At 60.5% G+C, this 27888-nt stretch overlaps 1 protein-coding gene across 2 annotated transcripts; it reads left to right on the top strand.

Moving 5' to 3' along the window:
• The first annotated feature begins 241 nt into the window (after positions 1-241).
• Myrf (myelin regulatory factor) lies at positions 242-26290 on the top strand. 2 transcript variants are annotated; one of them, XM_076847325.2, is made up of 26 exons: positions 242-260; positions 8104-8191; positions 8379-8642; positions 10990-11051; positions 11970-12240; positions 13432-13682; positions 13760-13883; positions 15464-15659; positions 16801-16877; positions 17058-17168; positions 17703-17793; positions 18167-18367; positions 18578-18689; positions 19406-19515; positions 20127-20287; positions 20365-20437; positions 20693-20781; positions 21085-21153; positions 21794-21882; positions 21987-22184; positions 22435-22686; positions 23772-23859; positions 24196-24270; positions 24581-24686; positions 25945-26019; positions 26210-26290. In XM_076847325.2, the coding sequence occupies exons 1-26, from the start codon at positions 242-244 to the stop codon at positions 26288-26290; spliced, it is 3333 nt and encodes a 1110-aa protein (XP_076703440.1). The 2 variants fall into 2 exon arrangements, with proteins under 2 accessions (XP_076703440.1, XP_076703441.1); XM_076847326.2 differs by lacking the exons at positions 242-260; positions 8104-8191; positions 8379-8642; positions 10990-11051 and adding an exon at positions 11301-11319 and having other exon boundaries at positions 23757-23859.
• Positions 26291-27888: the final 1598 nt, after the last annotated feature.

The following is a 27888-nucleotide window of genomic DNA, read 5'->3' on the forward strand; positions in this document are numbered from 1 at the left end:
ATGAGTGGGTCATGGCGCTCCGTTAGCACACAGGCGTGTGTCCCGGGTCCTGCCTGTGCGCATGGTGGGGCTGGGGGCTAAGGCGCTTTGGGCCTCGGGTGGGAAGCAGGGACAGGGCGGCCCCCTCGAGGCTGGTACAGCCGGGCCCCCGTGTGACCGCCTGGCTAATCCCCTAGAGAGAGGTAGCAGCAGCCCAGATCAGCGGGCACAGGGCCTGTAGAGAGGGGACCTGACGGGCAGGATGCACTGGCTCCCAGCAGGTAACTGGGTGGAGGTGGCAGGTGTGCTTCTCATCTCCGGCGGTTGGGGCCTGAGGCTCCCAAAGCCAAGGCAGGGACAGGACAGGCAGCACTGAAGGATCTGGCTAGGACCTTAGAGCTTCTGGTGCAGGTTGGGCCACTCAGAGCTGTCTGATCCTGCCAGGGGCCTTGCTCTTCCTGGGAGCCTTTTTCTCACCTGCAAGACAGGGGCGGGTGGTGGAGAAGGTTTCCAAGGTGCCTTCCTCTCTGAGGCCCTGAGGTCCTGGGAGGAGGATGCTGTGGAGTATGAATGGCTGAGCACAGAGCGGGTGGGTGCTGGCTTCCTAGTCTAGGAAATATAAGGCTCCAGAGCAGCCAGGGCCCCCAAGAAAGCAGGCCGGTGTGGAGGGTCCTGGAGATGAGGAAACTGGGACCCGCAGGTGCAGGCAAGGCCCCCACCCAGCCTCCAGAGACCCACCGAGGCCGGCAGGGCACCTGGAGCTCCCTTCTGAACCCGATGCAGCATGGACAGGTTTATTTCTTCTCTGGCCCCGTGTCCCTTGTGAGAGTAGGTAGGCCCGTTGGACCCGAGCAGGTTCTTCAAATGTGATTATTTTTAGCCATCAACGACGAACTCATGGCCTCCAGATAGGACATGCGAAGTGGACCAAGGGGGACTGGGCTCTCCCAGGACCCTGGTTTGAGGGACACCCTTCCCACGGAGGGAAGGCAGAGGGGGATGGAATGGGCCCCCTTTCCCCGGGGCCGAGACTGAGGCTCCAAGAGGAGGGAGGTAGCCAGAGTTAGCCAGGGCTGACAGCCGCCCCCAGTGCTCTCCTCCGCCCCCAGGGCCTTGAGTGGTGGGCTACCTGTCACGGAGAGGAGCTCTGCCTGCTCTCTAGAGAGCAGGAGCCTCGGGTGGAGACTTGGGGGAGAGGACCTGTATCTGCCTGGGATCTGGATTGAGCTGGGAGGTGTGACCGGTGGGCTGTCGGCCTGCAGAGCACCCAGGGACTAGTGGATGGGGGACGCAGCCAAATGTCCTGACTAGGCCCATCCCCCAGGACTCCTGTCCTCGCCCCAATCCACAAGTGGATTGCCAGACCCACCCCTCAGGTCCTGGGGCCAGGCAGAGGGGAAGTGGTCCTGGGGGGGTCTGACTCATCCCCACGTCCCCACCTCCAGTACAGAGCCACATGGCAGAGCTGGTGACAGGGAGTGTTCCTGGTCAACGGAGGCTGCAACTAATAGGTGAACAGAAGCCTTGGGGGTGGGGGTGGGGGTGCTTCCTGGGCAGGACTCTGGGCGGGCTTGGGGTCAGCCCAGGGGTGAGGAGCAAGCCACAGCAATCCCTGCACTTGGGGTCTCTCCCAAATCTGGGGGACTAGACAGAGTGTTTCTTAGGGTCTTAGATGTTTGGGGACAGATAGGCCACTGGGCAGAATGGCCTCTTCCCTGGGAACCTGACCCCCTTCCCAACTGCCAAGAGGTTACGGCACTGAGGGACCCTGGCAGCAGAGGCTGCTGGGTAGCAGCCCAGTAGGGCTGCTGATTGGCTGCTGCCCATGGACTTTGCCCTCCCTGATAAGGACCAGAGCAGAAATCATTAACCGAATCATTAACTGGGGGTGGCCCCGCCCTGCGCAGGCAGCCTGCCCCCTGATTTCCACCTTTTTCCTTCTCTGGCCTCGGTTTCCCTCCGACCCGGGGAGCTGGGGTAATGGTGGGCCTCCTCTGACATCGGGGCAGTGGCCCATGGCTGGGGGAGGGGAGGGATGATGTAGTGGGCTGTGTGGGAGCTGGATGGGCAGCTGCCTGCAGAGTCCCCCATGGGTGTGCCCCTGCCCCTCCTTGTTCTCACTTCTCATCTGTGAACGGGGAGTAGAGTCCTAGTGCAGGTTAGCACCTCCTCCCAGGGCCTCTGTGAGGACTGGTAGGACAGCACCTGGGAAGGGCTGGGTTAGGGCCTGGCCTGGGTCCTGTGCCGTAAATGTCAGCCTCCGTCCACTGCGTGTCCCACAGGCTTGCACAGCCTCACCTGCAGGCCCTGGGCAGGTGTGACAGGCCCCACCTGGAGGATTACTGGCCCACAGGGTGGGTCGATGCTTCCAAGCTCAGGCAGGGGCCCTGCAGCTGATGCTGTGTGCTTTGGGAGAGCCCCTCACCCTCTTTGGGTCCTTATTTCAGGGGTGAGGGGAACTGTGAGCCCTTGAGTGTGGCTTGTGTGCAGAGGCCTCAGCACGACAGGTCTGGCCTGTCTTGGTCCTGATGCTGGGTCCTGGTCCCCAGCAACATCGTTTCGGCCTGTTCCATCCTCCCCCTGGGAGATGCAAGACTTGTTCCCACAGGACAGGGAGGGACCCAGTCTGGCGAAGGCCTGGAGCGCGCGGCCAGGGTGCTCTGCACCGTGGTCTTCCTGGAGTCCTGCCTGGAAGGTAGCCGGGGGAGACATCGGGGAGAGGAAGGTGCTGTGTCGAGCTCCTCAGGGTGGCCACAGCAGAGGTGGGACGGGATCCTGGTCACAGTTAGGTGCTAGCCTGGGATAGCCGGGAAAGGGCCTCCCCTCAGTCACACTGGGGGTCCTGACCCACTGCTGAAGGCCGGGCTCCGTGATGTCCCGTCCAGCCCTTAGCCCCGTAGACCTCAGCGCCCTCCCTCTTCTGGTCAAGGTTGTCCTTGTGAGCAGAGACCCCAGAAGTGCCAAGGCCTGGAGTGGGAGGGGGAGGAAGAGCAAAGAGCCCGAGGAGGGGACCGTTTGGTCCAGAGCCCTCTGTAGCCTCCATGATAGACATCCTGTCCTTGTCCTGGGCTGTTTGTCCTTCCTCTTCCTGCAGGTTGGGTCTGTGGCTAGCTTTCCTGGTAGCTTGGAAGCGGGGGTGGGGGGTGCTGCCCTTCCTGGGCTGACTCAGTTGGGTCTGGCTCCGGTGGGGAGGGGGACTGAGGGAAGGAGAGGGCGGGGAAGGTGGGTTGGGACCCAAGCGTATGAAGCTGTGCCCCGAGAGGGGTGGTGGCCTCGGCCTGCCTCGGTCCTGTGCCTGGGTCCTGGTGCACATGCTGTGGGTGTGCACAGGCATGCTCTGGCCTCAGGGCCTCTGTCCCCACAGCCTGGATTCTAAAGTGCAGTGGACTTCACTGACCTACCTTGTCACCTGATTCTGTCGCTTGCAGTGTCAGCTCCTGGCAGGGGTCTTGCCTCTTGTTCGCTACTGTGTTCCCGGAGCCTAGCACTGTGACTGGCACATGGTGAGCGCTTACCTGAAGGAGCCAAGTGTGTGTCAGTGTGTGCTGGGCAGGGGCAGGCCGGGGCAGGATCATGCACATCGGTGGACACCTGACCCCGGGGTGTGCCCATATGTACGCGCATGCATGTTGGAGTGTGCCGTGTGTGGGGAACGCTGCTGTGTTCACACAGACGGGCGCGGGAACTTGGCTGCATGGTCGCTGCACAGCCTGTGTGGCCTGCCTGCCCTCGTGCCTGTAGGACAGGGTCAGAGGCACTGGGGGGGACTAGCTTTTCCCTGTGGAGTGAAGTCTGCAGGCCCCAGAGAGAAACAGGGTCCCAGGACCCAATGTGGGTTCTCTGAGACTGTCCACAGAGGCTGGCCCAGGACTCTTGACCTGACTTGGGGGCATCTTAGGACTGCTGCGGCCAAGGCCGAGAGGCTGGACTGCGCCACCCACGTACAAGGATAGCAGCACCTTACTGTTCATGCCTCAGAGGACTTAGGATGAGGTGTGCGGCCCCCTGGAGTCTCTAGAGATCCCTGGAGCAGATGCGTGGGAAGGTGGAAGGGAAGGGGTGGAGTGGAGAGGTGTGAGGGCGGGAAGGGGGGTGGGAGAGACAGAGAAGGGAACAGATAGTGGAATGGCCTCCTGGGGCTCACCTGGCTTAAGGCTCCCACCACCCTGGGATGCAGGGGTTCATGCTCTCCTTGATAGAGAAGCAAGCCAGGACTCAGAGAGGTCAAGGTACTTGCTGAGGGCCACACAGCAAGGAAATGAGGGTTCACATTGGAAGCCAGGCCTCTTGGACCCACAGGCCCTCTCTGGGCATCATGAGGGTGCTCAGGTGGGTAGTTTCTCTATTTCCTAGAGGTAGGACACCCCTCAGATTCAGATGCCTGGGGTGGACACTCCGGACAGGCTTGGGTCCTGGTGCCTTGTCCACCCCAAGTTCAGAGCAACCAGGTCTGACCAGCATCCCCAGACCCTGGCCCACCCTGCCCACAGCCACGTGGCCGACGGGATTTCCGCCATGTTTGGGGCATGAATTGACAAGTGCCCCATTGACGGGCAAGGGAGGGGGTGGGCAGGGCACAAGCCTCCCACTGTGCCGGGTCCCCACCCTCCCCCGTCCCATGGGACAATGGCCGAGACTCAGCCAGCAGCCACAGCTGGTGGGGGGGGGCATGAGCACGAGGAGGGGTGTGAGGGAGAGGCCCAGGGTGGAGAGACCACCTGGGTCCCTGCCTGCTCCGTCCTGCACCTGGCTGGGTCCCCTCAGTTCCTCTCCTGCCCAGCTGGGTGGTCTTGAAGCGAGGTGGAGAGAGGAGGGGAGAGGGCCACTTTCCCACCGCCTGGCCCACCCAGGAAAGACCAGTGTCTGGCTCCTGTTCAAAGCAGGTAACGAAGGGCCTCAGGGAGGAGAAGCAGCTGGGCACTGGGCCCACAGGACGGAGCGGCCCCCGGGGAGCCTGTGCTCTGGACCAGAAGCACAGGATGGCCTAGGTCCCCACACCAGCAGGCCTGGTCCCAGACTCTGGCTTGCCACTCCCCGATTCCTCCCTTGGACTTTTACTGCGTGCCTACTGTGTGCTGGGATACGGGTATCCCAGGAAACCCTCGGCCTCAGTCTCCTCATCCGTAAAACAGAGAAAAAGGAAAGCACCTGCCCTTCGGGGTGTCAGAGAACTGAGTGGGCGCCTAGCGAAGGTGTGGTGCGGGGCTCCACCCCGGGGTCTGTCTGGGCAGGAGAGTCCCCGCTGATGGGACGGTCCAGTGGGCCCGTGGGACAGTCTTGGGATGATTTCAGCGGAAGCCTGAAGAGTGAAGGGAGCCACTTTCTCTGGCAGGGGGAGCGGCTGTGCAGAGGGCCTGATGTCGGGGTGGGGTGGGGTGTGTCCGGATGGAAAGGAAGAGGGAATTGGGGGGGGGCGCTCTGGGGCAGGGGGAGGCTGGGGCGGGCAGGTGAGGGGCCAAAGTGCCCAGCCTTGGACACCTGGAGGGCCCGGGGCCTACTTATCGCAATATCCGAAAGGGGAGCAGGACAGGGATGCGGGTTTGTGACCTCATGGTGGCACTTTTTGGTTGTGGGGCCTTGTGCATCCTCTGGCAGCTCCCGTCCAGGGAGCCTCCTTCCAGGGAGGCCTTGAGGACCAAGGTACCCATGTTGGGGTCCAGTGACCGTCTGGGGCTCTTTAGGCAACAGGGGAGGGGCACCCTCTACCTGCGCCTGGGGTTCTGCTCCAGCCTCTGGGTTCCGGGGTCCAGCAAGTGCCCATGTTGGTACTGATCTCCAGTGTGGCTCATGGGACATGCTGGGGCCTCTGTCTGGTGGCTGGTCTCTTTGTCTGGACAGTGTGGGGAGAAGACCAGGCCGCCCTCAGGGCCTCCAGGGAGAGGGCGGGGGTCGGCCTTCCTCGGGAGGCCCTCCAGCTCCCCAGCCATCCAACTCCCCCCACCCCGGGCCCACCCCCAACCTGCCCGTCGCTCCTTCCTCCCCCTCCGTCCGCCCGGCCCCTGGCACGGGAGGGTCCCTCCTCCCCCCAGCCACATCTGGTTCTTGTTAGGGTCTCCCAGGATGCCTCTGCCCGAGGCCCCCCACCCCGGGGAGGTGGGCAGGAGGATTAGGGGCGATTAGGAGTGCTCCTGGCGGGAGGAGGCAGGAGGAGGGGCTGGGCTTGTTATAAATAGCAGCACCATGACCGCGGCCGCCCATCATTCACGTGGATTCCAAGTTCAGCCTCCCAAACCTGCGCCTCAGCTGCCAGGACGGGGGCCACGCTCCAGAACCTTCCTTCTTCCCCATTCCCTGGGCTTGACCCGCCCTCCGGAACCTTCCAGCCCGTCCTGCAGTGACACCACCAAGATCCAGGGGTGACTGGGAGGGAAAATGCACGAAGCACTTAGAACTGTGCAAGGCCTCAGCCAGCCTGAGCGCCTTCGGCTACTGTCACCATCGTTGTCCTCGTCACAATCATGAATCCCAAAATAGTGGTAGGCACTCAGTAGGAGCTGCCATCTTCATTGTCACCATTATGGTGGCATTGAGTGACGCAGCACAGGCAGAACGCTTGCACATGATGAATTCCTATGCCTGGCACACAGTAGGTGCTTAAAATTGGCAAGTGTGGTTACCAGGGAAGGACGGGAGGGGCGGGAATGCAGCATGCAGATGGTCCTTCCTAGCTCAACCAGTTTCTCTGTGGCTAGCCATTGGCTGCGCGTGGTGGGTGTCTCTGTTGCCAGCTGGGTGAGCAGGGTGGGGGTCAGCAGGAGGGCCCTGGCCTGTGCAGGCAGCGCGTGACTCCTAGGAGGGCTTAGCCGCTCATTAATCACCTAAGCGGGGCTCAGCATTCTTGAAATGCCGCTGGGGCCAGGGAGGGGCCTGGGCTGGGGGCTCAGGGACCCCAGGGATCGGGAGCTGGGAAGGGAAGGTGGTGTTCGCTGAGCCCTCACCGAGCGCCAGGCACCTCGAAGACCTGTCTCCACAGACTCACAGCTACCCTAAGAAGCGTTCCCTATTCTTGTCCCATTTTACTAATGAGGAGACTGAGGCTCAGAGAGGGCATGGCCTACCCAAGGTCACACAGCATGGAGTGGCTTAGCTGGGTTCTGTTCCTGTGCTGTCTTGAGTTCTGTTTCCAGGGCTCATCAGAGAGGGGGGCCTGAAGTGCAGACCCCAGACTTGGGGCTCCAGGGGCCTGTGGAAGGAGTCTTCCTGCCTCAGTGGGACTGGCCAGCCCAGGTCAGCAGGGTGGGTGGAGCAGCCCTCCATTATCGGGGTTGACGCATCTCCTGCGTCAGCCCCCTTATCACCCCGCCCTCTGGCTCCCCCCCGCAAGGTGACCCTGGGAGAGGAAAGGCCAGCGCCAACCCCCTCTCCTCCCCTCATGATGCCCAGGAGCCTGGACTGCCTTTTCTCTGAGTCCCTCCCCTTCATGGGGCCGGGGCCAGCAGGGAGGGCCCAGAAAGGGCCACAGTGGAGAGCAGAACCCTGAGCGCCGTGGAACCCCGCTGAGGGACAGGGCAAGCCCTCCTCCCTGTGGGCCTCTGCCTCCTCTGACCCTGGGGGCCGAGCCCGCCCCACACAGGGCAGCGGGCCCTCTGACTGCAGTGGAGCCAGCTGCAGGTGGCTCCCTACTCCCGGGGCTCCCCAGGAGGTGTGGTCCTGCTCACGTGCCCACGGCTGGGCTGTCTGGATCCTGGAGGACAGGGCAGGACAACCCGTGCTGCATCTGAGCCATGGAGGGTAGTGGGCCTCAGCTCCCTAAAGCACCTCGTTTGCTCTCACAGTCCCACAGGGACAGGCACCCCATGCTTCAGAGGAGAGGGGAATTTGTGGCTCATGTCACCAATCCAGAAAGGAGTGCGGGGGTGCAAGGGTGGCCTCCTCGTCCCCAGATCTACACTCTGGGCCTCTCAGATCCTTGGAGGTTGGAGGTGGCCTTGTGGGCCGGGGGGAGGAATCATCAGTCCCTCCTGAAGGGTGTCAGGGCGGCCAGTGAAGGACCCCCGCCTGGACACACAGAGGGGAAGAGCTTGGGGCATAGGTCTGCAAGGCTGGGCCCGGGGGAGGACGGTGCCCAGAGACGTAGGGTCGCCAGGGCTGTGGCCCTCTAGCCCAGCTCCCCACTCCCTGCAGGCCACGACATCAATGGTGCCCTGGAGCCCTCCAACATCGACACCAGCATCCTGGAGGAGTACATCGGCAAGGAGGACGCCTCGGACCTGTGAGTCCCGGCCCCTTGGCCAGCCGCTGCTCGCCCTCTGTGCAGGACCCCGCAGTCCCACCTCAGAAAGCTGCTCCTCCCCCTCTCCCAACATGGCGCCCTCTGCCACCCGCACAGTTCCCTCGGGAGGGGCGGCCGCTCCCCAGGCCTGGCCCACGGCTAGGCTGACCTCGTCCCTTCTCTGCAGCTGCTTCCCCGACATCTCCGCTCCAGCCAGCGCGGTCTCCTTCCCCCACGGGCAGCCTGCAGTCCCTGGCTCCAGTGGGGTCCACCACCTGAGCTCCCCTGGGGGTGGACCCTCCCCGGTGCGCCACGGTCCCCTCCCGCCCCCGAGCTACAGTGCCCCACTCAACTGCAACAACAACAACGGCATGGGCGCCGCCCCGAAGCCCTTCCTGGGGGGCTCGGGGCCCCCCATCAAGGCAGAGCCCAAGGCTCCCTATGCCCCAGGGTGAGTGAGAGCGGGGAGCGGATGGAGTGGGAAACCTGCGCCTGGTGGCCTCAGGCCTGAAGGTGCTGGCAGCAGGCAGGGCCCAGGCCACGGGTCGCCCCACGGTGGACCAGTGGGCAGCCGGTGGGGTCTGAGCGAGGCTGTGAGGAGGGCTGATGTGGTGCTAGAAACATCTCTGAGCACTGTGGACAGGAGCGGGCGGGGCTGGAGGCCACCTCTGTTTCCATCCCTGGGAACCCCAGCACACACAGGCACAAACCCAGGTACCCAAACACCTCCACAGCCCCGTCCAGGCCCAGGTGCATGCAGTTGGCATCTTCTGTGGCCCTGGGAATTGCCTGGGGCTCATATGTGGCCCCTGGAGCCACATCTCATCCCAACACAGTCTCACTCTCCTGGGCCCAACCCCGCTCCCTGCATCTCTCTGAGGAGTCCACACCAGTGGGCTGACCCTGGCTGAGCCTTGGCCTGGCTTCAATCAAGGATCCAGGTGGCCACCAGCCTAGCCAGACTCCAGGGCGACCCTTGACCCCACGTGCAGAGGCAGAGACCCATGGGTGTGCCGTGCTCTGCAGAGGAGCTGGGAGAAGTTCTGATTCCCCAGCCTGGGGCATGGGCAGGGACCCTGTGTCTGGGTGGGAGAGGGCTGGAGTGCCGGGCAGGAACCACACTGTGCCCAGGTAGCCTGGCTGTGGCTCCTGTGCCGGCCTCCTGCCCTGGTGATCTACAGCCTCCTTCTCTGTTAAGGGAGCCCCAGAGGCTTCCTCCTGAGGGCCAGGTGGGAGTAAGCAGAGGGGTGTGCAGGGGGGATAGTGGCCCTGGGACGCCGTCGGCAGGGTTTCCCAAGTCCCGGGCTGATAGTGGCCAGGCAGGGGTGCCAGGGCTGAACCTTTGCAGCAGATGGCAGGCTGACGGTTTGAGGCCATGCCACTGTTCCTGAGCCACAGACGCCTGAAGGCAGAGGGGAGAAAACCAGGATTCAGCTAGTGCCCAGTGACTGCCCCCCAGTGTCTGTGTGGGGACCCTGCTCTGGGGGTACCCTGATGCCGGCCTTAGGAGCTCTTCCTAGAGGATTCTGATGGCTCTGAGAGGGAAGAGGACTTGTCCAGAGCCACACAGGGACCCAGGCCTAGGTGGGTTTGCTGCTGAGATGGGGAGAGAGGTATTACTACCTCACAGAGCTGAAGGTGTGGCTCAGTGGTAGGACACTCTCCCTGCATGGGCAGGCTCCAGGTTCTGTCACCAGTGACCAGTGCTGGAAAGGAATCAGTCAATCAACCTCCAAATACAGGCATAAGGAGAAGCGAGATAAATTTATAAATTTAAGAAGAAAGAATGAAAAGTGCAGTGGACCCAGGACGTTTGGTGGCAGGGACTGGATGGTGGGAAAGACCCTAACTCGAGGCCCTTGTCAGGAAGTGTAGAGAGAGGTGGCAGGTGGACTTGGAGCTGGACAAACCAGGATCCGCCCACGGGCCCCGAGGCTGTGGGGAGAGTATGGTGCCAGTCCCCACCTGCTTTTTGGTGTCACCTCACACAGCCTTGTTTTAGGGTCTGCATCCTTGGGTTGTTTTCATAGATCTGTAAACAAGGACCGAAGGGACAGGTGGCTTGTCCAGGGATGCCCTGAGACTCCAGGGTGAGCGCAGGCTGTGTCCATGATGGCTCCGAGTCCCTTCTGGCAGTTCCCTGGGTACCATGGAGGGGAGTCTCTGGATAAGGGGACCAGGGATGGCCAAATAGCCTCCTTGCTCGGAGGCCACAGCCCTCCTCTTGCTGGGCCAGCACAGGGCTCACACAGGACGTGTTGACCTCTGGGGCTTGAGTTTGTTCTTTTTGCTGAACCACTGATAAAATAAAACTTGCAAGGAAACAAAAAGCCAGGCCCAACAGAACTGGCTCCCTGCCCAGCCCACACCTGCCTGGCAGGGCAGCCCCCAGTGACCTGCTGAACCTCCTGAGGCCCGGCACCCAGGCCCAGTGCCTCCGGGAAGCTGAACGGCTCTGGTGGGTACAGGGAGAGGGGAGCAGGCCTAGCCCCCTAGGGAGGGGGGTCCTTGAGTCCCTGTGTCATTATCAGGGACCTGGTTACCAGTCCACAGGGGCCATAAGGTCTGAGGAGATCCTAGATCCTAGGCAAGACCCCAAGGCCCCCACCCACCATTCATCACCTGACCCTGCCAGGCACACCAAGGTAGGTGGCGCAGAGAAAGCGTAGGGTGAGGAGAACTCAATGACTCCAGCCTCTGGGGGGTGTCTGTGGACCCCAACTCACAGAGGGGCTGCCTGGCCTGAGGGCTGGGGACCCGGCCGCTGGCCCAACAGCCCCCTCCTCCGGTCCTTGCAGCACCCTGCCGGACTCGCCCCCAGACTCGGGCTCCGAGGCCTACTCCCCGCAGCAGGTGAACGGTGAGTCGCGGGCACCGCCTCCTCGCTGGTGTGCACCAGTGGTTGGGGCTGGTTGGGGCAGCCTTATCGGAGGAGAGGGAGGGAGCCAGGGAGGGAGGGGGCCAGCGGCTGCCCAACGGGCCGAGATTATCACTGGTCAAATACTGCCCGGCGCTGGCTATTGTTCCCCATGGGCGGGTGGGGAGCCCGGCCCTGCCTCCGAGCAAGTGTCCCTGCCGGAGATGCCACCGCCTGGCCGCCTGCGCCATCATGGACGCGCCCTTCGGCGGTAAGTGGACGGCTGGGAAGGCCCAGGTGCAGTCCGAGCAGAGGCCTACCACCGCTGGGCCCACCTCCCCTTACGGGGGTGCTTAGGGGTGCAGTGGCCCCCAGGTGGTCAAGAACAGAATGACCACGGGCAGCTGGCTCCCCACAGCCTGAAGAAGGGTCAAGAGTTCTGTTTATCTTACCCAAAACATCCCTGGAATGCCTCCTGGGGAACAATGGGAGCTGGCCTCCCCCTCCGGCCAGTGGGGGGCTGGCCCCTGGAGCCCAGGAGAGGGGCTGCTGCAGGGAGGAGGGCCCGCCTGCAGCCCAGAAGGGGCTGGGGGTCTCCAGACTCTCCTTCCTGAGGCCAAAGGAGGGTCAGGCCTGAGAGGAGCTGGGGGCCTGGAGGAACCTTGAGATTGGGGATCTTCTTGGGGAGCTGGCCCTGCCCCATCTTCAAAGAACCGGCAAGGACAGGGCAAAGGCCACTGTCCTCCTGCACAGGGTCTTGCTTCCCTGCCCAGGCTCTAGTGACCAGCTAACTCCCCGGCCCCTGGGCTTGGGGACTTGGCTCAGGAGGGGGTGGAAGCTGGAGACCCTGCCTAGGGAGATCGGGTGTCTGGAACCAGAGTGAGGGTGGTCTCTGATGCCCAACCCCCATCTCTCCCACAGACCCTCATCTCCTACGCACAATAACCCCTGAGACCCTGTGCCACGTGGGGGTGCCCTCCCGCCTGGAGCACCCGCCCCCACCTCCAGCCCACCTGCCAGGCCCCCCGCCGCCCCCACCTCACTACCCTGTCCTGCAGCGGGACCTGTACATGAAGGCCGAGCCCCCAATCCCGCCGTATGCTGCCATGGGGCCAGGTCTGGTGCCTGCGGATCTCCACCACACCCAGCAGTCCCAGATGCTGCAGCACCTGCTGCAGCAGCACGGAGCTGAGTAAGGCTGGGAGCCCCCCTGGAGAGTGAGGGGCAGAGCAGGTGCAGGCCCTCAGAGGGGGAGGGGGTGGGGACACACTGTGGGGGGCAGGGGCTCTGCAGGGAAGATGGGGGGCACCCTATTTATACCTAAGTGCCCAGTAATGCCCTGGGGGATTTACAGTGGCGGCTACTTGCTCAGGACTACCTTTTCCACCGAGGTAAACGGGCTCTGAGAAGGGAAAGTGGCTCCTCCAGATCATGCCACCAGGAGAGGGCAGAGCCAGGGATTGAGCCTGTGGCCATACTCTTACCCAGGCACAGGTGGTTTCCAGCCGATCATGGAGTCCTCCTCAACCTAAGGAGGTTCCTGGCCTGGACCTAAGCACCCTGCTCTGACTCCAGCCTGGGCACTCGTCATTTTCATCTGTTTTTATTTTCCATGACTTTATATCTGTGTTGCGCATTGAAATTTCATCAAAGATTCATAAAGTTCAAGGAAAGAGTCTTCTTCAAAACATTTTGTAGCTGGGCGTGGTGGCACCTGTAATCCCAGCGGCTTGGAAGGCTAAGGCAGGAGATTGCAAGTTCAAGGGCCAGCCTCAGCAATTTAGCAAGGTCTTAAGTACTTTAATGAGACCTTGTCTCCAAATTAAATAAAATAAGGGATGGGGATGTGGTTCAGTGGTTAAGCACCCCTGGGTTCAATTTCTACTAAGAAAAAAAAAAAATTGTAACCAGATGGGGAAAGGAGTGCTGTGCAGGTCACCCAAACCTGCGCCTGTCCCCTGCCTCGGGAAACTCCCCACCTGGCCTTGTGGTCCAGGCCCTGTGTGGTCTGACTCTGGAGGCTGCTTGCAGAGCCCCCACTAGAAGGAGTGATGCTATAAGAAAGCTGTCACCTGATGTGTGCCGGGCCTTTGCTGAGCCTGCTGGAGACACATAGATAGACCAGGCAGATGTGGCTCCTGTCCTTCTGGATGCCACGGTCTAGCCAGTGGGGAAGAGGGACAGAGAGAGAATGACAGCGCTGACCAGTGGTGGGAGTGCTGAGGAGGCCACGTCCCAGGTCCCAGGGCTTCCCGGAGGGAGTGTCCTCTGGGATGTGCCCAGCCTGTTAAGACAGCAGGAGAGGGGAGAGGAGTGGGCACTGCACAAAGGCAGGGGGCTCAGAGAGAGCCAGCCCCCACGGCGCACACCTCTGTCTCCCCAGGCTCCCCACACACCCCTCCAAGAAGAGGAAGCACTCAGATTCACCCCCCAACACCCTCAATGCCCAGATGCTGAATGGGATGATCAAACAGGAGCCTGGGACCGTGACAGCCCTGCCCCCACACCCTGCGCGAGCCCCTTCCCCACCCTGGCCTCCCCAGGGCCCACTCTCACCGGGCCCCGGCTCCTTGCCGCTCAGCATTGCCCGGGTCCAGACACCGCCGTGGCACCCTCCAGGTGCACCCTCACCAGGTACGTGGCTGGCCCTCCCTTGGAGTTGGGAGTGGGGACTGGAGACCAGGGCCCACGTGGGTGTCCCCTTCCTTCAGGTCTCCTGCAGGACAATGATAGTCTCAGTGGCTCCTACCTGGACCCCAACTACCAGTCCATCAAGTGGCAGCCCCATCAGCAGAACAAGTGGGCCACACTGTACGATGCCAACTACAAGGAGCTGTGAGTGATCAGAGTCGCCCGGCCACCCCATCTTAGGACAGCTCTGGGTCTCATCGAGGTCCTAGATCAGGGCCTGGGAGCACCCAGGGTACAGGATGATCCCATTTTACAGAAGAGTAAACAGGCTCAGAGAGAGCCAGGCCAGCCCCAGGCCTCCCCAGGAGGTGGTGTGTGCCAGGGTGGCCAGTCTGGAGGAAGTGGGCGGTGGGTGTTTTCAGACTCCGCCTCCCCCTCCACCTACTCCTCCTCCGCCTGCATTCCAGGAAGGTAGCCGGAAGCTGAGTGTAAGCAGGGCCCTTCCAGAGCCCCCTCCCTGTGGAGGGGGTTGGGCAGGACCGGGTCAGGGTCTGTCTGGTCATTGTGGATTCAGCTTCCTGGGCTCTAGGCCAGGAGCCCGGTGGGGAGCACTCCCTTTGTGTGTCCCCCTCCCCAAGGCTGGTGTGTAGGTTGAGAGGGCAACTCCCCTCAACCCACTTTGGACACTTCCAGGCCTGGCGCGGTGGCTGGGGCGCTGACCAGTCTCTTGGGGTTAGGCGCCCCAGGCTATGTGGGATTCTTAGCCAGCAGACCCCAGGGCTAGGGAGTGGTCCAGCTGCTAGGGCAGCTCAAGTGTCCCACGAGGTCGGCTGGTGTGGGAGGGGTGTCTATGGGAGCTCAGTCTGACGGGGGAGGAAGCCCTTTACTCTTAAGGTGCACTTGATACCTGTCGGGCCAACCTGTCATCCCAGGACCCTAGGTTAGGAAGCACCATCTCGACACTTTGCTGGGTTGAGCAGGTGGGTGGAGCCCCAGGTGGGTGGAGCCCCAGGAGGAGAGGCCAGTTGCCCCCGGGCCTTCCTGTAGGCCTAGGCCAGGCCCAGAGGCCTCTTCCCCTGGGTCTGGAAGCATTGTCCCCACCCACCTTCCTCCAGGCAGGAACCAGGCACTTCTGTGACCTGGGTGACGGTGGCAAAGCCATAGGATAACACTTGCCTTCTTTATTGCCACCTGGAGGTCCCCAAAGGGACCAGATTGCTACTATCTCCAGCAAAAGAAGGCAAACTCCCATGAGTCTGAGGGGGCATCCAGAAGTGCCCCTCCCTCCCCTGGCAGACCCAGGAATCAGAACGAGGGTGTGTGGGGACTTGAACACAGGGGTGGGCAGGGGCTGGACCTGCCTGCAGCAGAGCTGGCGCCTGGTTCCACGGTTTCCATGGCAACCAGCTGTCACTTGCCTTGAGGCTCTGCAGATGCAGCCCCTCTCACCCCATTCCCATGAGGGAGGGGGCTTCAGGCAGCCTTCTGGGAACCAGCCACACGTGGTGGGGGCCATCAGCCCCCTCCTCAGGAGTCCCTTCCTGTTTGGTGGGCCTCAGGGACTTGCCCTGCACCCTCATCACCAGGCTTGTTGAGGAGAGATCATCTGCCGAGGAGTTGACGTCTGCTCGTGAATCCTCCTGGGGACTCAGTTTTCTTTTCTGGGAAGTGGGGACAGCACCCCTGGTGGTTTGAGATCTTGAGGTAGAGAACAGGAAATTGCTTTGGGACAGGGAGTGTGGGAGGGAGTGACATCCCAGGCCTGGCTTTCACCCGTCCCCCAGGCCTATGCTCACCTACCGTGTGGACGCTGACAAGGGCTTCAACTTTTCGGTGGGGGACGACGCCTTCGTGTGCCAGAAGAAGAACCACTTCCAGGTGACGGTGTACATCGGCATGCTGGGGGAGCCCAAGTACGTCAAGACGCCCGAGGGCCTCAAGCCCCTCGACTGCTTCTACCTGAAGTTGCATGGAGTGAAGGCAGGTTTGGGGTTCAGCCAGGCGGGCGGGCAGGAGGGCCAGAGCGTTGTGGAGGAACGCCGTGGCCAAGCCCGCCCCGCAGCCGGGGCCTCCGCCTCTTCTCCCGGGGGCCGCCCCTGACCATCTCATGCTCTTCCGTCCTTCTCCGCTCTGTGACCTCAAGTCTGCATCCCCAACCAAGACCCACCTCCTGGCCCCTCTGTAGCCACCTCAGCTCTGTGTCCCAAGCCAAACTCTCTGCGACCTGGCTTCCACCCAGAGTTCCCCTTCAGGGAATGGAGTCCAGGGTCCTGGTCACCCAAGCCATAGACATGGGGGCCCTGTCGCACTGACCTCATCTTGCACCTGGCCCTGCTGTTCCCCTGGAGCACCCATTCGCCTAGGGACCCTTCCTCCCCTCCTTCCGTTGGCCTCTCCCCTGTCCCCATCATCCCTGCTCCTTGTCCGAGTGGCCCTGACTTGTGACACAGGTGGTAATGGCATGCCCCACTCTTCCAAAACCCCAGTGACCTCCCAGCACAGCCACAGCTTCCCAGTGAGCCCACCAGCTCCTCGGAGCCAGCCCTTCCCTCCCTCCCTGCCTGCCCTCTGGTGCCCGTTCCCAGCCCCTGCCTTCCCCTAGGCGGCTCCCAACCCATCCCCCTCCTCCTGGCAGACTCCACACTGGTGCGTGCTCAGGAAGCCTGCCCTTAGGGGCCCTATGGGACAGCCATACTGTGGTTGATCTGGAGCCTGAGAGGCCCTGGGAGGTCCCTCAGCTCTGTCTGCCTCAGTGTCATGAGTGGCTCAGCCAGTGTTCATGGAGGGGTGGAGGTGGGGAGCATGTAGGTGTGGGTGTGTGGGAGGGGCTGTGAGGGTAAGGGGAGGACGCACAGTGACCATGTGTGCTCCATCATGCAGCAGTGGGGCATGGTGGAGCGTGGTGGCTACATGCGCACTTGCCGTGGGGTGGGGTGGTGTGGCAGGTGCTGCTGTATAGACGGCCCCTGAGTTTGTGGGGTAGGGAGGCTGAGGGTCGAGCTCTGCTCCGTTCCCTCACCCCCGGTTCTTGCTGGGCCAGGCCCAGGCCGAGAGGGTGAAGGAGGGCAGGAGCAGGTGGGGAGACCCACTCTGAGCCTCTGCTGCTCTCTGTCCTACCCAGTTGGAGGCCCTGAACCAGTCTATCAACATTGAACAGTCTCAGTCAGACCGAAGCAAGCGGCCCTTCAACCCTGTCACGTGAGTGTCTGGTGGGGGTGGCGGGTGCTGGAAGGGCCTCCCCTGGAGCTGGCTTGGGAACTGAGGGGGCCAGGTAGAGTGTCCACCTCCCGAATTGCTCCTGGCCTGCGTACCCCTCTGTGGCCTGGTTCTTGACAGTCTCCCTCCCTCCCCCCTGAGCACCCTGCCCCTCTTCTGCAGGGTCAATCTGCCTCCTGAGCAGGTCACAAAGGTGACTGTGGGACGGCTGCACTTCAGTGAGACCACTGCCAACAACATGCGCAAGAAGGGCAAGCCCAACCCTGACCAGAGGTGAGCAGGGTGGGTACCTGCCCCAGGAGCTGCTCTGCTCTGAGCAGCAGGGTCAGGAAGACACCACCCATGGGGCCTGCCAGTGGCCGAGGTCACAGACCGGCCATCTCATAGATTAGGGGCTTGAGGTTCAGAGCCCTTCACTGAGTTAAGATCATCAGAGGGGCAGAAGCCTGGCTTCTAGATTCAGAAGCAGTCCTTTGTGGGTCCTGGGGACTTCTGCCCCCTAGTGGAGGCTCAGGTTCTTTTGAAATGTACTATTAATGCCATTTTTTTTTTAATTTACTTTTTTAGTTGTAGTTGGATACAATATGTTTACTTTATTTATATGTGGTGCTGAGAATTGAACCCAGGGCCTCACAGGTGCTAAGCGAGTGCTCTACCGCTGAGCCCCAGCCCCAGCCCCTTTAATGCCACTTCTTGAGGGTGGGTTGAGGCCCCGGAGCTATGTACACTGCACACAAGGCCCAGAAGGGGTGGCCAGGGACAGATGGGCAGGAACCTAAGCACCTCTGAGCCTCCTGTGTGTCCCAGGTACTTCATGCTGGTGGTGGCCCTTCAGGCTCATGCACAGAACCAGAACTACACGCTGGCTGCCCAGATCTCAGAGCGCATCATCGTGAGGGTAAGGGCCACCTCCCTCCAGGGGTAAAGAGTCCTCCCCAGAGCTGGAAGAAAGGGCACCCAGAAGAGATGCCCGGTACTGAGGAGTTAGGAACTGTGTGTGGATTTTGCTGGGTATTGGCTGTGTTCCCCGGGCACAACGCTCACCCTTTCCCAGCAAGTTATTTCCTTCATAGTAAAGCATGGAGCCTGGTAACCTGGTAGCCTCTGGCATACCACATATGACTAAAAGTTGTCACAATGAGCAGGACAGTTGGGCATGGTGGGATGAGAGCCCTGGCTGGACTAGGAGGTGTTGCTGTGGTGTTTCCCCTTTCCCATGGTCAGGTAGGTCCCCCATCCTCCAGGACTGATTCAGCCCCAACTTGCCCTAGGCCTCCAACCCAGGTCAGTTTGAGAGCGACAGTGATGTGCTGTGGCAGCGGGCGCAGGTGCCCGACACTGTCTTCCACCATGGTCGTGTGGGCATCAACACCGACAGGCCTGACGAGGCTCTGGTTGTGCATGGCAACGTCAAGGTCATGGGCTCGCTCATGCACCCCTCGGACTTGCGGGCCAAGGAGCACGTGCAGGAGGTGGGGGCGGGGCCTTGGGGCGGGGCTCCCAGGGAGGAAGCTGGGCCAGGTGGAAGGGAGGGCTGTCCCTGGGTCTCCATCTGTGAGCCGGGTATCGGGGTCGCTTCTCCACACTGCATGCTCGGGGCTGCAGTCCTTCTGAGCTCCCGGGCCTGCTCTGGCCACTCGCAGGGGCCGAGGGTTCAGTCTTAGCCCGGGGTCCCCTGGCAGGTGGACACCACCGAGCAGCTGAAGAGGATCTCGCGCATGCGGCTGGTGCACTACAGATACAAGCCCGAGTTCGCGGCCAGCGCGGGCATCGAGGCCACCACGCCAGAGACGGGTAGGGACCCCACCCCCCGCACGGACTGGGTTTTGGGATCACCCCTCAGCCTTTAGCAGCCCCGGCCCCTGCCTTCGGCTCCGATTCTCTGTCCCTCTTCCCTGGAAATTCTGCTTTCAGAAATCCTTCCTTGACTCCTGGAACTCCGCCCCAGGAAGCTTGTCCTTAGAAGCCCCGCCCCTTAATCCCTGGAAAATCGCGCCACCTGGCGTTTTGGAACTTCACCCCTTGACAAAGTCCGAAAATCTCGGCCCAGGGCCCCCCTCATAAATTCCTGCCTTCATCCTCTTGGAATCCTGCTCCTTCCCCTGAGGTCCTTACTTCCAGGAACCCACCCCACCTCTGGAACTCCGTCTTGAGCCCTGGAGCTGCGACCCTGTGAACCTTTGTGGGAGGCAGACACTGCCCAGGGCTCCTTGGAACCCAAATCTATGGTCCCTCTTTCCAAAATCCACCTTTTGCCAGGCGTTGTGACCCATGCCTGTAATCCCTGCGGCTCAGGAGATGAGGCAGTAGGATCGCAAGTTCCAGGCCAACCTCATCAATTTAATTAGATCCCCGTCTCAAAAAATAAAAAGGACTGGGGGGTGTAGCACTGTGGTAAAGCACCCCTGGTTCAATCCTCAGTATCCAGACAAAACCAAAATCACTCCCGCCCCCTCTAAATTGAAGAGTTGCAGGCAGTCAGCCCATCCTCTTGGCTTGTCTCCCCCCAGGTGTCATCGCTCAGGAGGTGAAGGAGATCCTGCCCGAGGCTGTGAAGGACACGGGAGATGTGGTCTTTGCCAATGGGAAAACCATAGAGAACTTCCTGGTGGTGAACAAGGTCAGTAAGGTGGGACCTGAAGGGCTCTGGAGAGGGGCAGACCAACTGGGGGCAGAGGGCAGGCACAGCCCAGTCTCATGCTGCCTCCAGAGCCCCGTCCTACCTCACAGGGAAGGGTCAGCTCTCCAGGTGGAGGGTGGATTTGGCTAGGAGAGGCCATGGGTCTGGGACAGGAGAACCTTGCTGAGAGCCGTCTCCTCCCTTGTTAAACATGCGTAGTGAGACACTGTCACGGCTATCGAGGCCTGAATGTGTTCTTTATTATGTGACATTTCTAACTTAACGTGACACGAGGCTGGGCACTGAGGAGGCTCATCTGAGTAGGAAAGTGCCCAAGTCTGAGATACCTGGTCATCAGGGGCAGACCCAGGCTGTGGGGTGCCTCTGAAGGCTAGAGCTCTGATTCCGACAGCAAGGAGGGCGGTTCAGGCAAGGTGCAGCAGGGATGCAGTGTGGAGCCAGCACAGGGGGAGGGAGGCCCACACCAGGTAGGAGGCTTCAGGGGCTTCCAGGTGGCAGTGTAGAGTGGGGCTCTGCTCCGCTCCTCAGTGGTCTGCAGCCTGGGCCCCGGGGCTGACTGTGCCCTCAAGGTTGGCCCTTGGCCCTGGCAGGAGCGCATCTTCATGGAGAACGTGGGGGCCGTGAAGGAGCTCTGCAAGCTGACGGACAACCTGGAGACACGCATCGACGAGCTGGAGCGCTGGAGCCACAAGCTGGCCAAACTGCGGCGCCTCGACAGCCTCAAGTCCACTGGCAGCTCGGGGGCCTTCAGGTGGGGGCATGGCATGGGGCAGGGAGGGCAAGGCCCCCTTCCAAGAGGCACCTTTGACCGTGGCCCTCTTACTGCAGCCACGCAGGGAGCCAGTTTAGCCGCGCAGGCAGCGTTCCTCACAAGAAGAGGCCCCCCAAGGTGGCCAGCAAGGTGAGGGTGGGTGCTGGGTGGCAGAGAGGTTGGGCGGGGATGGACTTTTCCATCCCGTGGCCTCCCTTTCCGGCTTCCCCTCTGCAGCCTCACTGACTCCTGGTTCTCCCCACCCCCGGTCCTTAGCCTCCCAAGCCGTTTCTTCTTCCGCTCCCTCTGCCCCTGGGGGAAAGGGTGACCCTTGGATAGGGTAAGGCTGCAGGCTTCCTAAGTCTGCCCTCTTCTGCTGCTTCCCCTTTTCCTCCTGGTTCTCAGTCGTCATCAGTGGTGCCAGACCAGGCCTGCATCAGCCAGCGCTTCCTGCAGGGAACTATCATTGCCCTGGTGGTGGTCATGGCCTTCAGGTGACTTGTTGCCCAGGCTGTGGGGGTGGCTGACTGAGAGAACAGAGCTGCTCAGTGGGGTCAGCTGACCACTAGCCCAGGCCCGAGGAGAGGAGAGGGAGATGTGGCTTGGAAGATCTAGTGGCTAAGGCTTTGGGGGCAGGTGGGCTGCTTCCTCTGTCTCCTCTTTCCAGGGTTGGGGAGATCCATTTGGGCATCACTTAGGAGCCCGGTCCCTGGGGCCAAGAATCCTAGGTAATACCATAAAGAGAGGGTGCTAATGTGCCTCCAGCTCTAACGGTGACCCTTTTCCGTGGCTCCCAGCGTGGTGTCCATGTCCACACTGTATGTGCTGAGCCTGCGCACCGAGGAAGACCTGGTGGATACTGATGGGTATGTCCCTGGAGGTCAGGCTGCTGTTAAGTCCCCATGCCAGGTGGGGCTTTGGTGGACAGCCCAGGGTCAGAGGATCCATGGAAGCTGTCTCTAAAGGGGTTCAACCTTAGGCTCTGAGTCTGCTAGGGGTAGCTGGGGCGGAAGGGAGGGTCTCCCTGGATGGTGGGCAACAGATCCCTGTCCCTGCTGACACCAAGGTTTCTCTCTGGCCAATTCAGTGCTCTTCCAGGTCGGCCAGCTGAGGGGCCCTGGTTGGAACAGGGGATGCAAGAGGGCCAGGGCAGGACATTGGACTCTGTCTGCCCTCTGTCACCCTCAGCCCCGGGTCTACCTCTGACTGTGTCTTTTCTTTCTCTCCTCCCCTGCACCTGTCTCCCTCTTGATCTCTGTGTTGTCCCCTAGCTCTTTTGCCGTGTCTACTTCCTGTCTCCTGGCCTTGCTCCGGCCCCAGCACCCTGGGGGGAGTGAGGCCATGTGCCCATGGTACGTGTCTGACCAAGTGCCCTCCCTCCTCTGGCTCCTGTTGTCCCTTTCCTGCCTCCTTTCCAACTTCCCTCTCCGCCTCCTCCCAGCCTTCCTGCTTCTGGGGGACTCCCAGGCTCCTCCAGCGGCTCTACCTCAGCCCACCCTTCCCCAGCAGGTCCAGCCAGAGTTTTGGAACCACTCAGCTCCGACAGTCCCCTGTGACCACTGGGTTGCCAGGCACACAGCCCTCTTTGCTGCTGGGTGCGTATCAGGCAGGTGTGGAGGGGTGGGAAGGGGCAGGTGGCTGTGTTCTGGGTGGGGCTCTGCTGCCCTCCTCCAGCTCACACTGCCGCTGTCTTCCTCAGTTACGACCAGCCTGATAAGCTCGGCCCCAGGTCCAGCTATCCGCACGTTGGACCTGTGCTCCAGCCACCCCTGCCCTGTCGTCTGCTGCTCTTCACCCGCCTCCAGCCCTGCCTCGGACCCTAGTCTTGACTCCAGTTTTAACCCTGGCCATGGTCCCACCCCCAGACCTAGCCCCAGTACCAGCACTAACCACTCAGGTACAGCTAATCCAGGGGTGGTGGGGGTGGTGGTGGTGGGGGTGTCCAGCTTCCCTGAATCCAGAGAAAGGCCCCAAAGACTAATAGGTGGGAGGGTCTCAGGTCACCCAGAATGAGGGTTGGAGAAAAGACTGGGGAGTCCCCCTAAGGATACCAAGAGACACATGGGGTTCCCTCGAGGACCTAGAGACAGCTGGACAGGAGATAGCCAGCTCCCCTTCTCTCAGCCTATCCTTGGTTCTATCCATAGGCCCCAGCCAGATGGCCCAGCTGCCAGTCACCAACATCAGAGCCAAGTCTTGGAGTATTTCAGCCAATGGCATTGGCCACTCCAAACATTCCAAGGGCATGGAACCTGTGGCCAGCCCTGCAGTTCCCTTCCCTGGGGGGCAGAGTAAGGCCAAGAACAGCCCCAGCCTTGGACTCCATGGCCGGGCCCGCAGAGGAGCCCCCCAGACCAGCCTGGGCCCTGCTCAGCCCACTCACAGCCAGCCAGGTACTTGTCTCACCCCTGACACTTCCCAGCCCGGCCTGGCAAGGCTTACTGGCCAGGGCCCATTTCAGCCCTGTCACATGATGTACGGGTGCAGAATTATCATCAACAGCATTTGCTGAGCATGTGCTAAGTGTCAGGGATCAGGTCAGGAGCCTTAAGTACTCACAACACTCCTGCAAGAGAGAAACTGTCCCCACAGTCTAGGTGAGGAAATGGAGACTTAGGTAGAAGGACTTGCGCAGGGTCATACAGTGATCAGTGGCTCCACCTAGAATTCGCTTCCTGGTTGGCCAAACTCAAGTCTGGCTACTTTGTCACCATGCAGAGATGAGAAAGGTGCTGTGTGGAGTCTACCTAACTTTCCTCCAAACTCAAGCCTTAATTTTTAACAAAGCCAGAGAAGCTTTTATTGCAGAGGCTTTCAAACAGTTTCTTTGGCTCCACACGGCATTCTGGGTCCTTGGGTTGTGCCTCAAAGAACTGGAAATGAACGGGGTCCAGCAAATGTCCAGAGGCCAGTGGCCCCATCTTCCCCCTTGTTGGGTGGAAGGGTCAGGCAGCAATGAGCCCAGGTGTGAACAAGATGAATAAGAGGGCCTTGGCTGCCCACCTTTCTGTCACACTAGTTCCAACCCTCTCATGGCTAGCCAGTCTGTGGGTTTGCTGTGGAGGGCCACAAGTGATGGTGTGCTGGTAGATTTCTCTGGGGCAGGGGACAGGGGCAGGAGTAGGGGAAGCCCTGATTCGCCTGTAGTGCGCCCTCCGTGGTTGATGTCAGGCTACCAGTGGATGCCACTGAACAGAGTTGGGAAGCGATGTGTGAACAGGCTTCTGCACACAGCTGGCCAGGAACATGCCAGGAACAAGACCCATCCCTGATTCTGGGTGTTCTGGTTCTTTGGAGGAGGCAGACTTCAGAACTCTGGGAACTAACTGGTCCCAGGGCTGCTGGGAAAGAGGTGTGGTATAATCCTGGCCATTGTGGGGTCTGGAAAGGACTGAGGTGTGGTGACTGTTGGGGAAGGAAAGACCTGATTGCTTTGTATCCCGCCTCACCTTCCTCCCTGCCCCAGGAGCCCCTCTCCTTGCAGACCCAGTGCCTTCCCTGACCTCCATCCAGGTGCTGGAGAACTCGATGTCCATCAACTCCCAGTACTGCGCTCCACAGGGTGCCTGCAGGTGGGTGGTCTCCTCCTTTCACTCCAGGGGACCCTTAGGTGACCCCAGGCAGTACAGATGTTGGGTGGAAGGGTCAGGCAGCAATGAGCCCAGGTGTGAACAAGATGAATAAGAGGGCCTTGGCTGCCCACCTTTCTGTCACACTAGTTCCAACCCTCTCATGGCTAGCCAGTCTGTGGGTTTGTGCCCCAGCTCTTGTGCCCTCAGGGAGGAACCTCCCTACAAGATAGGAAAGCCCCTTTCCAGGCTCTGAAGGGTTCTGGAGTAGTCTGGGGTTTGAGGGCAGAGGCTTTGGCAGGATGGTAGTGGGCTGAGGTGCCATCTTTGCCCCTTCAGGCCTGGAAACTTCACCTACCACATTCCTGTCAGTAGCAGTACCCCACTCCACCTCAGCCTGACCCTGCAGATGAAGTGAGTACTGGAGAAGGGAGCAGAGGGATGGGAGGGGAGCCAGAGGAAACCAGCAGAACCTCAGAGTGGCCAAAGCCAAGGCCAGCTCCAGCATCCATAACATTTTCCAGGTGGTGGTCCTAGGAAACGTGGGGGAGGGAGGCTTGTGGTTCAGCGGCTGGTGGGTGGGAAAGGTCTGTACCAGCACTAAGGTGGTGTGGTTTCCAGGCCACGAGGTTCAGTGCTTGTTCTGGGCTGGAGGGCTGATTGGGAGGGTGCTGGAGTTGAGGACTCAGGAACCCCATTCCCTGCTAACTGGGCCTTTCCCCAGCTCCTCTTCCCCTGTGTCAGTGGTGCTGTGCAGCCTGATGACAAAGGAAAAGCCATGTGAGGAGGGGTCTCTCCCGCAGATTCTCCCTACCCATCAGGACACCCAGGTAGGTGGCAGCTGGGAAGCTGTGGGCCAGCTGTACTCTGTTCTCTGGACAGTGGTCCCCAAACACTTAAGGAGAAGAAGCTGGAGTCAAAGTGCAGGTATCTACACAGGGACACCTCAGGGCCTGGGCCTCTGCCCCAGGAAGGGGGACATGCATGCAAGTCTTTATTCAATCCACTCCCTGCTGAGCAGCTCCATTCCTGTGGTGGCAATAGTCCTGGGGACAAAAACAGTTCCACAAGGACTAACCTGGGATGAATGCAATGATGGAGACAGGAGCCATCACTACTGTCCCGGGAGCCCATGGCAGGGAGGGCTGAGGGTCTCTGGGGAGGCAGAGTAGAGCCTGCAGAGGCGGGAAGGAGCAGTGTGGGGCAGTGGCAGGCAGACCTACAGTGTTAGAAGAGCCCACTGCTCCAGGTGCAGGGCTACTTCCTGGTCTGGGAACTGAATGGCTGGGCCCTGTCACTGTCCAGCTCTGAGGACCCCGGTACAACCTGCTCAGCTCTGCATAACCTGTAGCTAGTGGAACTCTAGTTTATCCTTGACCCAAGGCCATGGGAAGAGATTTAGGAGAGTTCTTGCCTACTCATGTGTTTACTCAGCAAATACTTGTTTGGGCCTCCTATGTCTCAGGCCCTGTGCCCCCAGCTGTGAGAGTGAGGGGAGGAGACAGGCTTCTGCTTCCAAGAATGTAATCTAGTGAGAGAAAGAACATGCAGAAAGGACCCTGAGTAGAGGAAGGGGTGGATGAAGGCCCCAGAGAGGCAAGAACACCCAAAAGAGAATACCCAGGTAGACACTCTTTAGACATGGGCTTAGGCCCCAACCTACACCACAGAGACCAGGCCAAAGCCTCAGGTGGGAGATGGGCAAGCTGCGTGTGGCTGATCACATGCCACCTTGGGAGAGTCAGCCAGACAGACCTGGACTTGAACCCCAGCTCTGCAACACTGTGCCACTTGTAGGCAAGTGACCCAGTTTCCTCATCTGTGAGCTGAGATAGCAGCGGCCCTGCATGATGGCCAGGAGGACGCAATGAGCACAGTAGGGGAGCAGGGGTCAGGGAGACACCTGGAGCAGTCTGTGGAGGGTAGCAGCGACTGTTCCCCAAGGCAGGACTGTTCCCTCCCATACCTCTTTGAAGCTCTCCACTTTTCTCCTTCATAGAACTTGGCCCAGATCCTGGGGCTGCCATGGCTACAGTGCAGAGATGCCAGTTGGGATGGCATCCCCTGATCCCTCTCCTTTCTCTCCAGGGCACCTCTCACCAGTGGCCCGTAACCATACTGTCCTTCCGTGAATTCACCTACCATTTCCGGGTGGCACTGCTGGTGAGCATGGGCACTCGCCTGCCCCTTGAGGTCCAGACACTTCTATGAAGCGCAGGGCTTAGGGAGGAATGGGAGCTTTGCAGAGCATGTGGTAGGACTTGGGCACAGTGTCAAGCATGTTGGCAGGGAGAGTGCTGCCTGCCCTGCACCCCAGGGTCATCTCACCTGTTCCCATTGCCTTTCTGCCCAGGGTCAGGCCAACTGCAGCTCGGAGGCCCTCATCCAGCCAGCCACAGACTACTACTTCCACTTCTACCGCCTGTGTGACTGAGCTGCCTCCTGAGGCAGTGCCACACCAGGGATTTGGGGTCCTTAGGCCCCTTCCACACTGGGTGCAACGAATGGTGTTCCACCATTGGAGCCTGCTGCCTCCCAGCTCTCTGCCAATTCACTGGCCTCCCTGAGCCTGGGGAAATTGGAAGTCTTAGCACTGGAGCTGCTGTTCCTACTGGTCACCCTCACGTGGCATGGAGGGAGCCGGGGACAAGACTTCCTGCCTACCACCTCCTGGTGGCAGGATCCACATTTGTCCAGATATGGTTCAGATACAGAGGCTGGTTTCAGGGGCCCTGCCTTGCCCAGAGCCCACTCTCCCCTGCCCCTCCCTTTTGAGACAGGGAGTTACTGCTCTTGGAGACAGCTGCCAGGGGCTTGGATCCAGCCCTTCAAGATCTGACTGGACCCCAGGAGTCAATAGGACAGACGGAACTCCCCCTTGATGCTGCTCCCTAGGGGATGGCTTTGTAGTGGACTTTTTGGGGTATGACTGTTACACTGGACTTGGACTTCTAAGCTTTAAGTGTAGCCCAGGAGGTATTTCTTCCTGGGAGAGCTTGGCTCCCGGGAACTTCCCGGGCAGCTGAGGCCAGCCCTGGATGGGCTGGAGAGACTTGATTTTGTGCCTTAAATCTACTGAGTGCCTGAGGAAGCCACCCTCAGCCCTCCACAGTCTAAACCACTGGGGGCCAGCAGGCCAGATAAACCTGGAGTATCTGGAAGGGGAGGTTCCCTGTGAACCCCCACACTCTGTGATCCCAGGAACTTACACCATGGTGTCAGCGACTCCATCCTCCCCGCCCCCCCTCCAAGCAGAGGAGCAGGAATCCCTGCAAGCATTGGGCTGTTTTGGGCAGATGCAAATAACTTTGGCTGTTATTAATGAAATAATTACTAAATGCACTTAAGCCAGGCCAGGAAGGAGTGGAAGGACGGAGCTAGGAAGTTCAGAGTGGGCCAGAGCCCTGGAGTGACACTTGCAAAGAAAGAGGGGTCCTGATTCTGATTCTTCCCAGGAGGCTCAGAGACACCCATCCCACTTCCAACCACCAAATTTTGGCTTCTCCCCCAGTTTGTGGGTAGCTCTCTCTCCTCATATTAAAGGCGCCCTTGCTGTTTGGTCAAGAAGGAGGTATCCATGCTCAGCAAACCCCATCTCTGGCTTCCTCTCCCAGGAGTGATACAGTGGGTTTGGGTTAAGGAAGATGTCAACTTCTCTTCATGGTGTCTGCAGCATTCTGGGGTCACATGCAGGCTCATGAAAGGAATGTGGCAGTCATTTGGCCATGTCTACCATTGTCCAGAAACAGGAAAGGGAACTGCCGTCCTTGCCCTGTGCAATTCCATCACTTCTTTGGAAACCAGGCCTTACCCCTATCCTACCTCTAAGCTCTGAACAGGAGGCCTTTCTGTTGGGGAACTGAGTTCTAGAAGCCAATGAACTGCAGACCCCCTTCTGCCATGGATCTAAAGCACTTATCCACAGGGTAGGGAAGCCCTAGGGGACTCAGGGATTGCAGGATACCTTGCCTCCAACTCCCTCCCCAGTTTGGCTCTACTCCCTGATTCCAACATAGGAGCTATATGACTCCC

Source organism: Callospermophilus lateralis, chromosome 2 (genome assembly GCF_048772815.1).
Source record: "Callospermophilus lateralis isolate mCalLat2 chromosome 2, mCalLat2.hap1, whole genome shotgun sequence".
Taxonomy (NCBI): Eukaryota; Metazoa; Chordata; class Mammalia; order Rodentia; family Sciuridae; genus Callospermophilus; species Callospermophilus lateralis.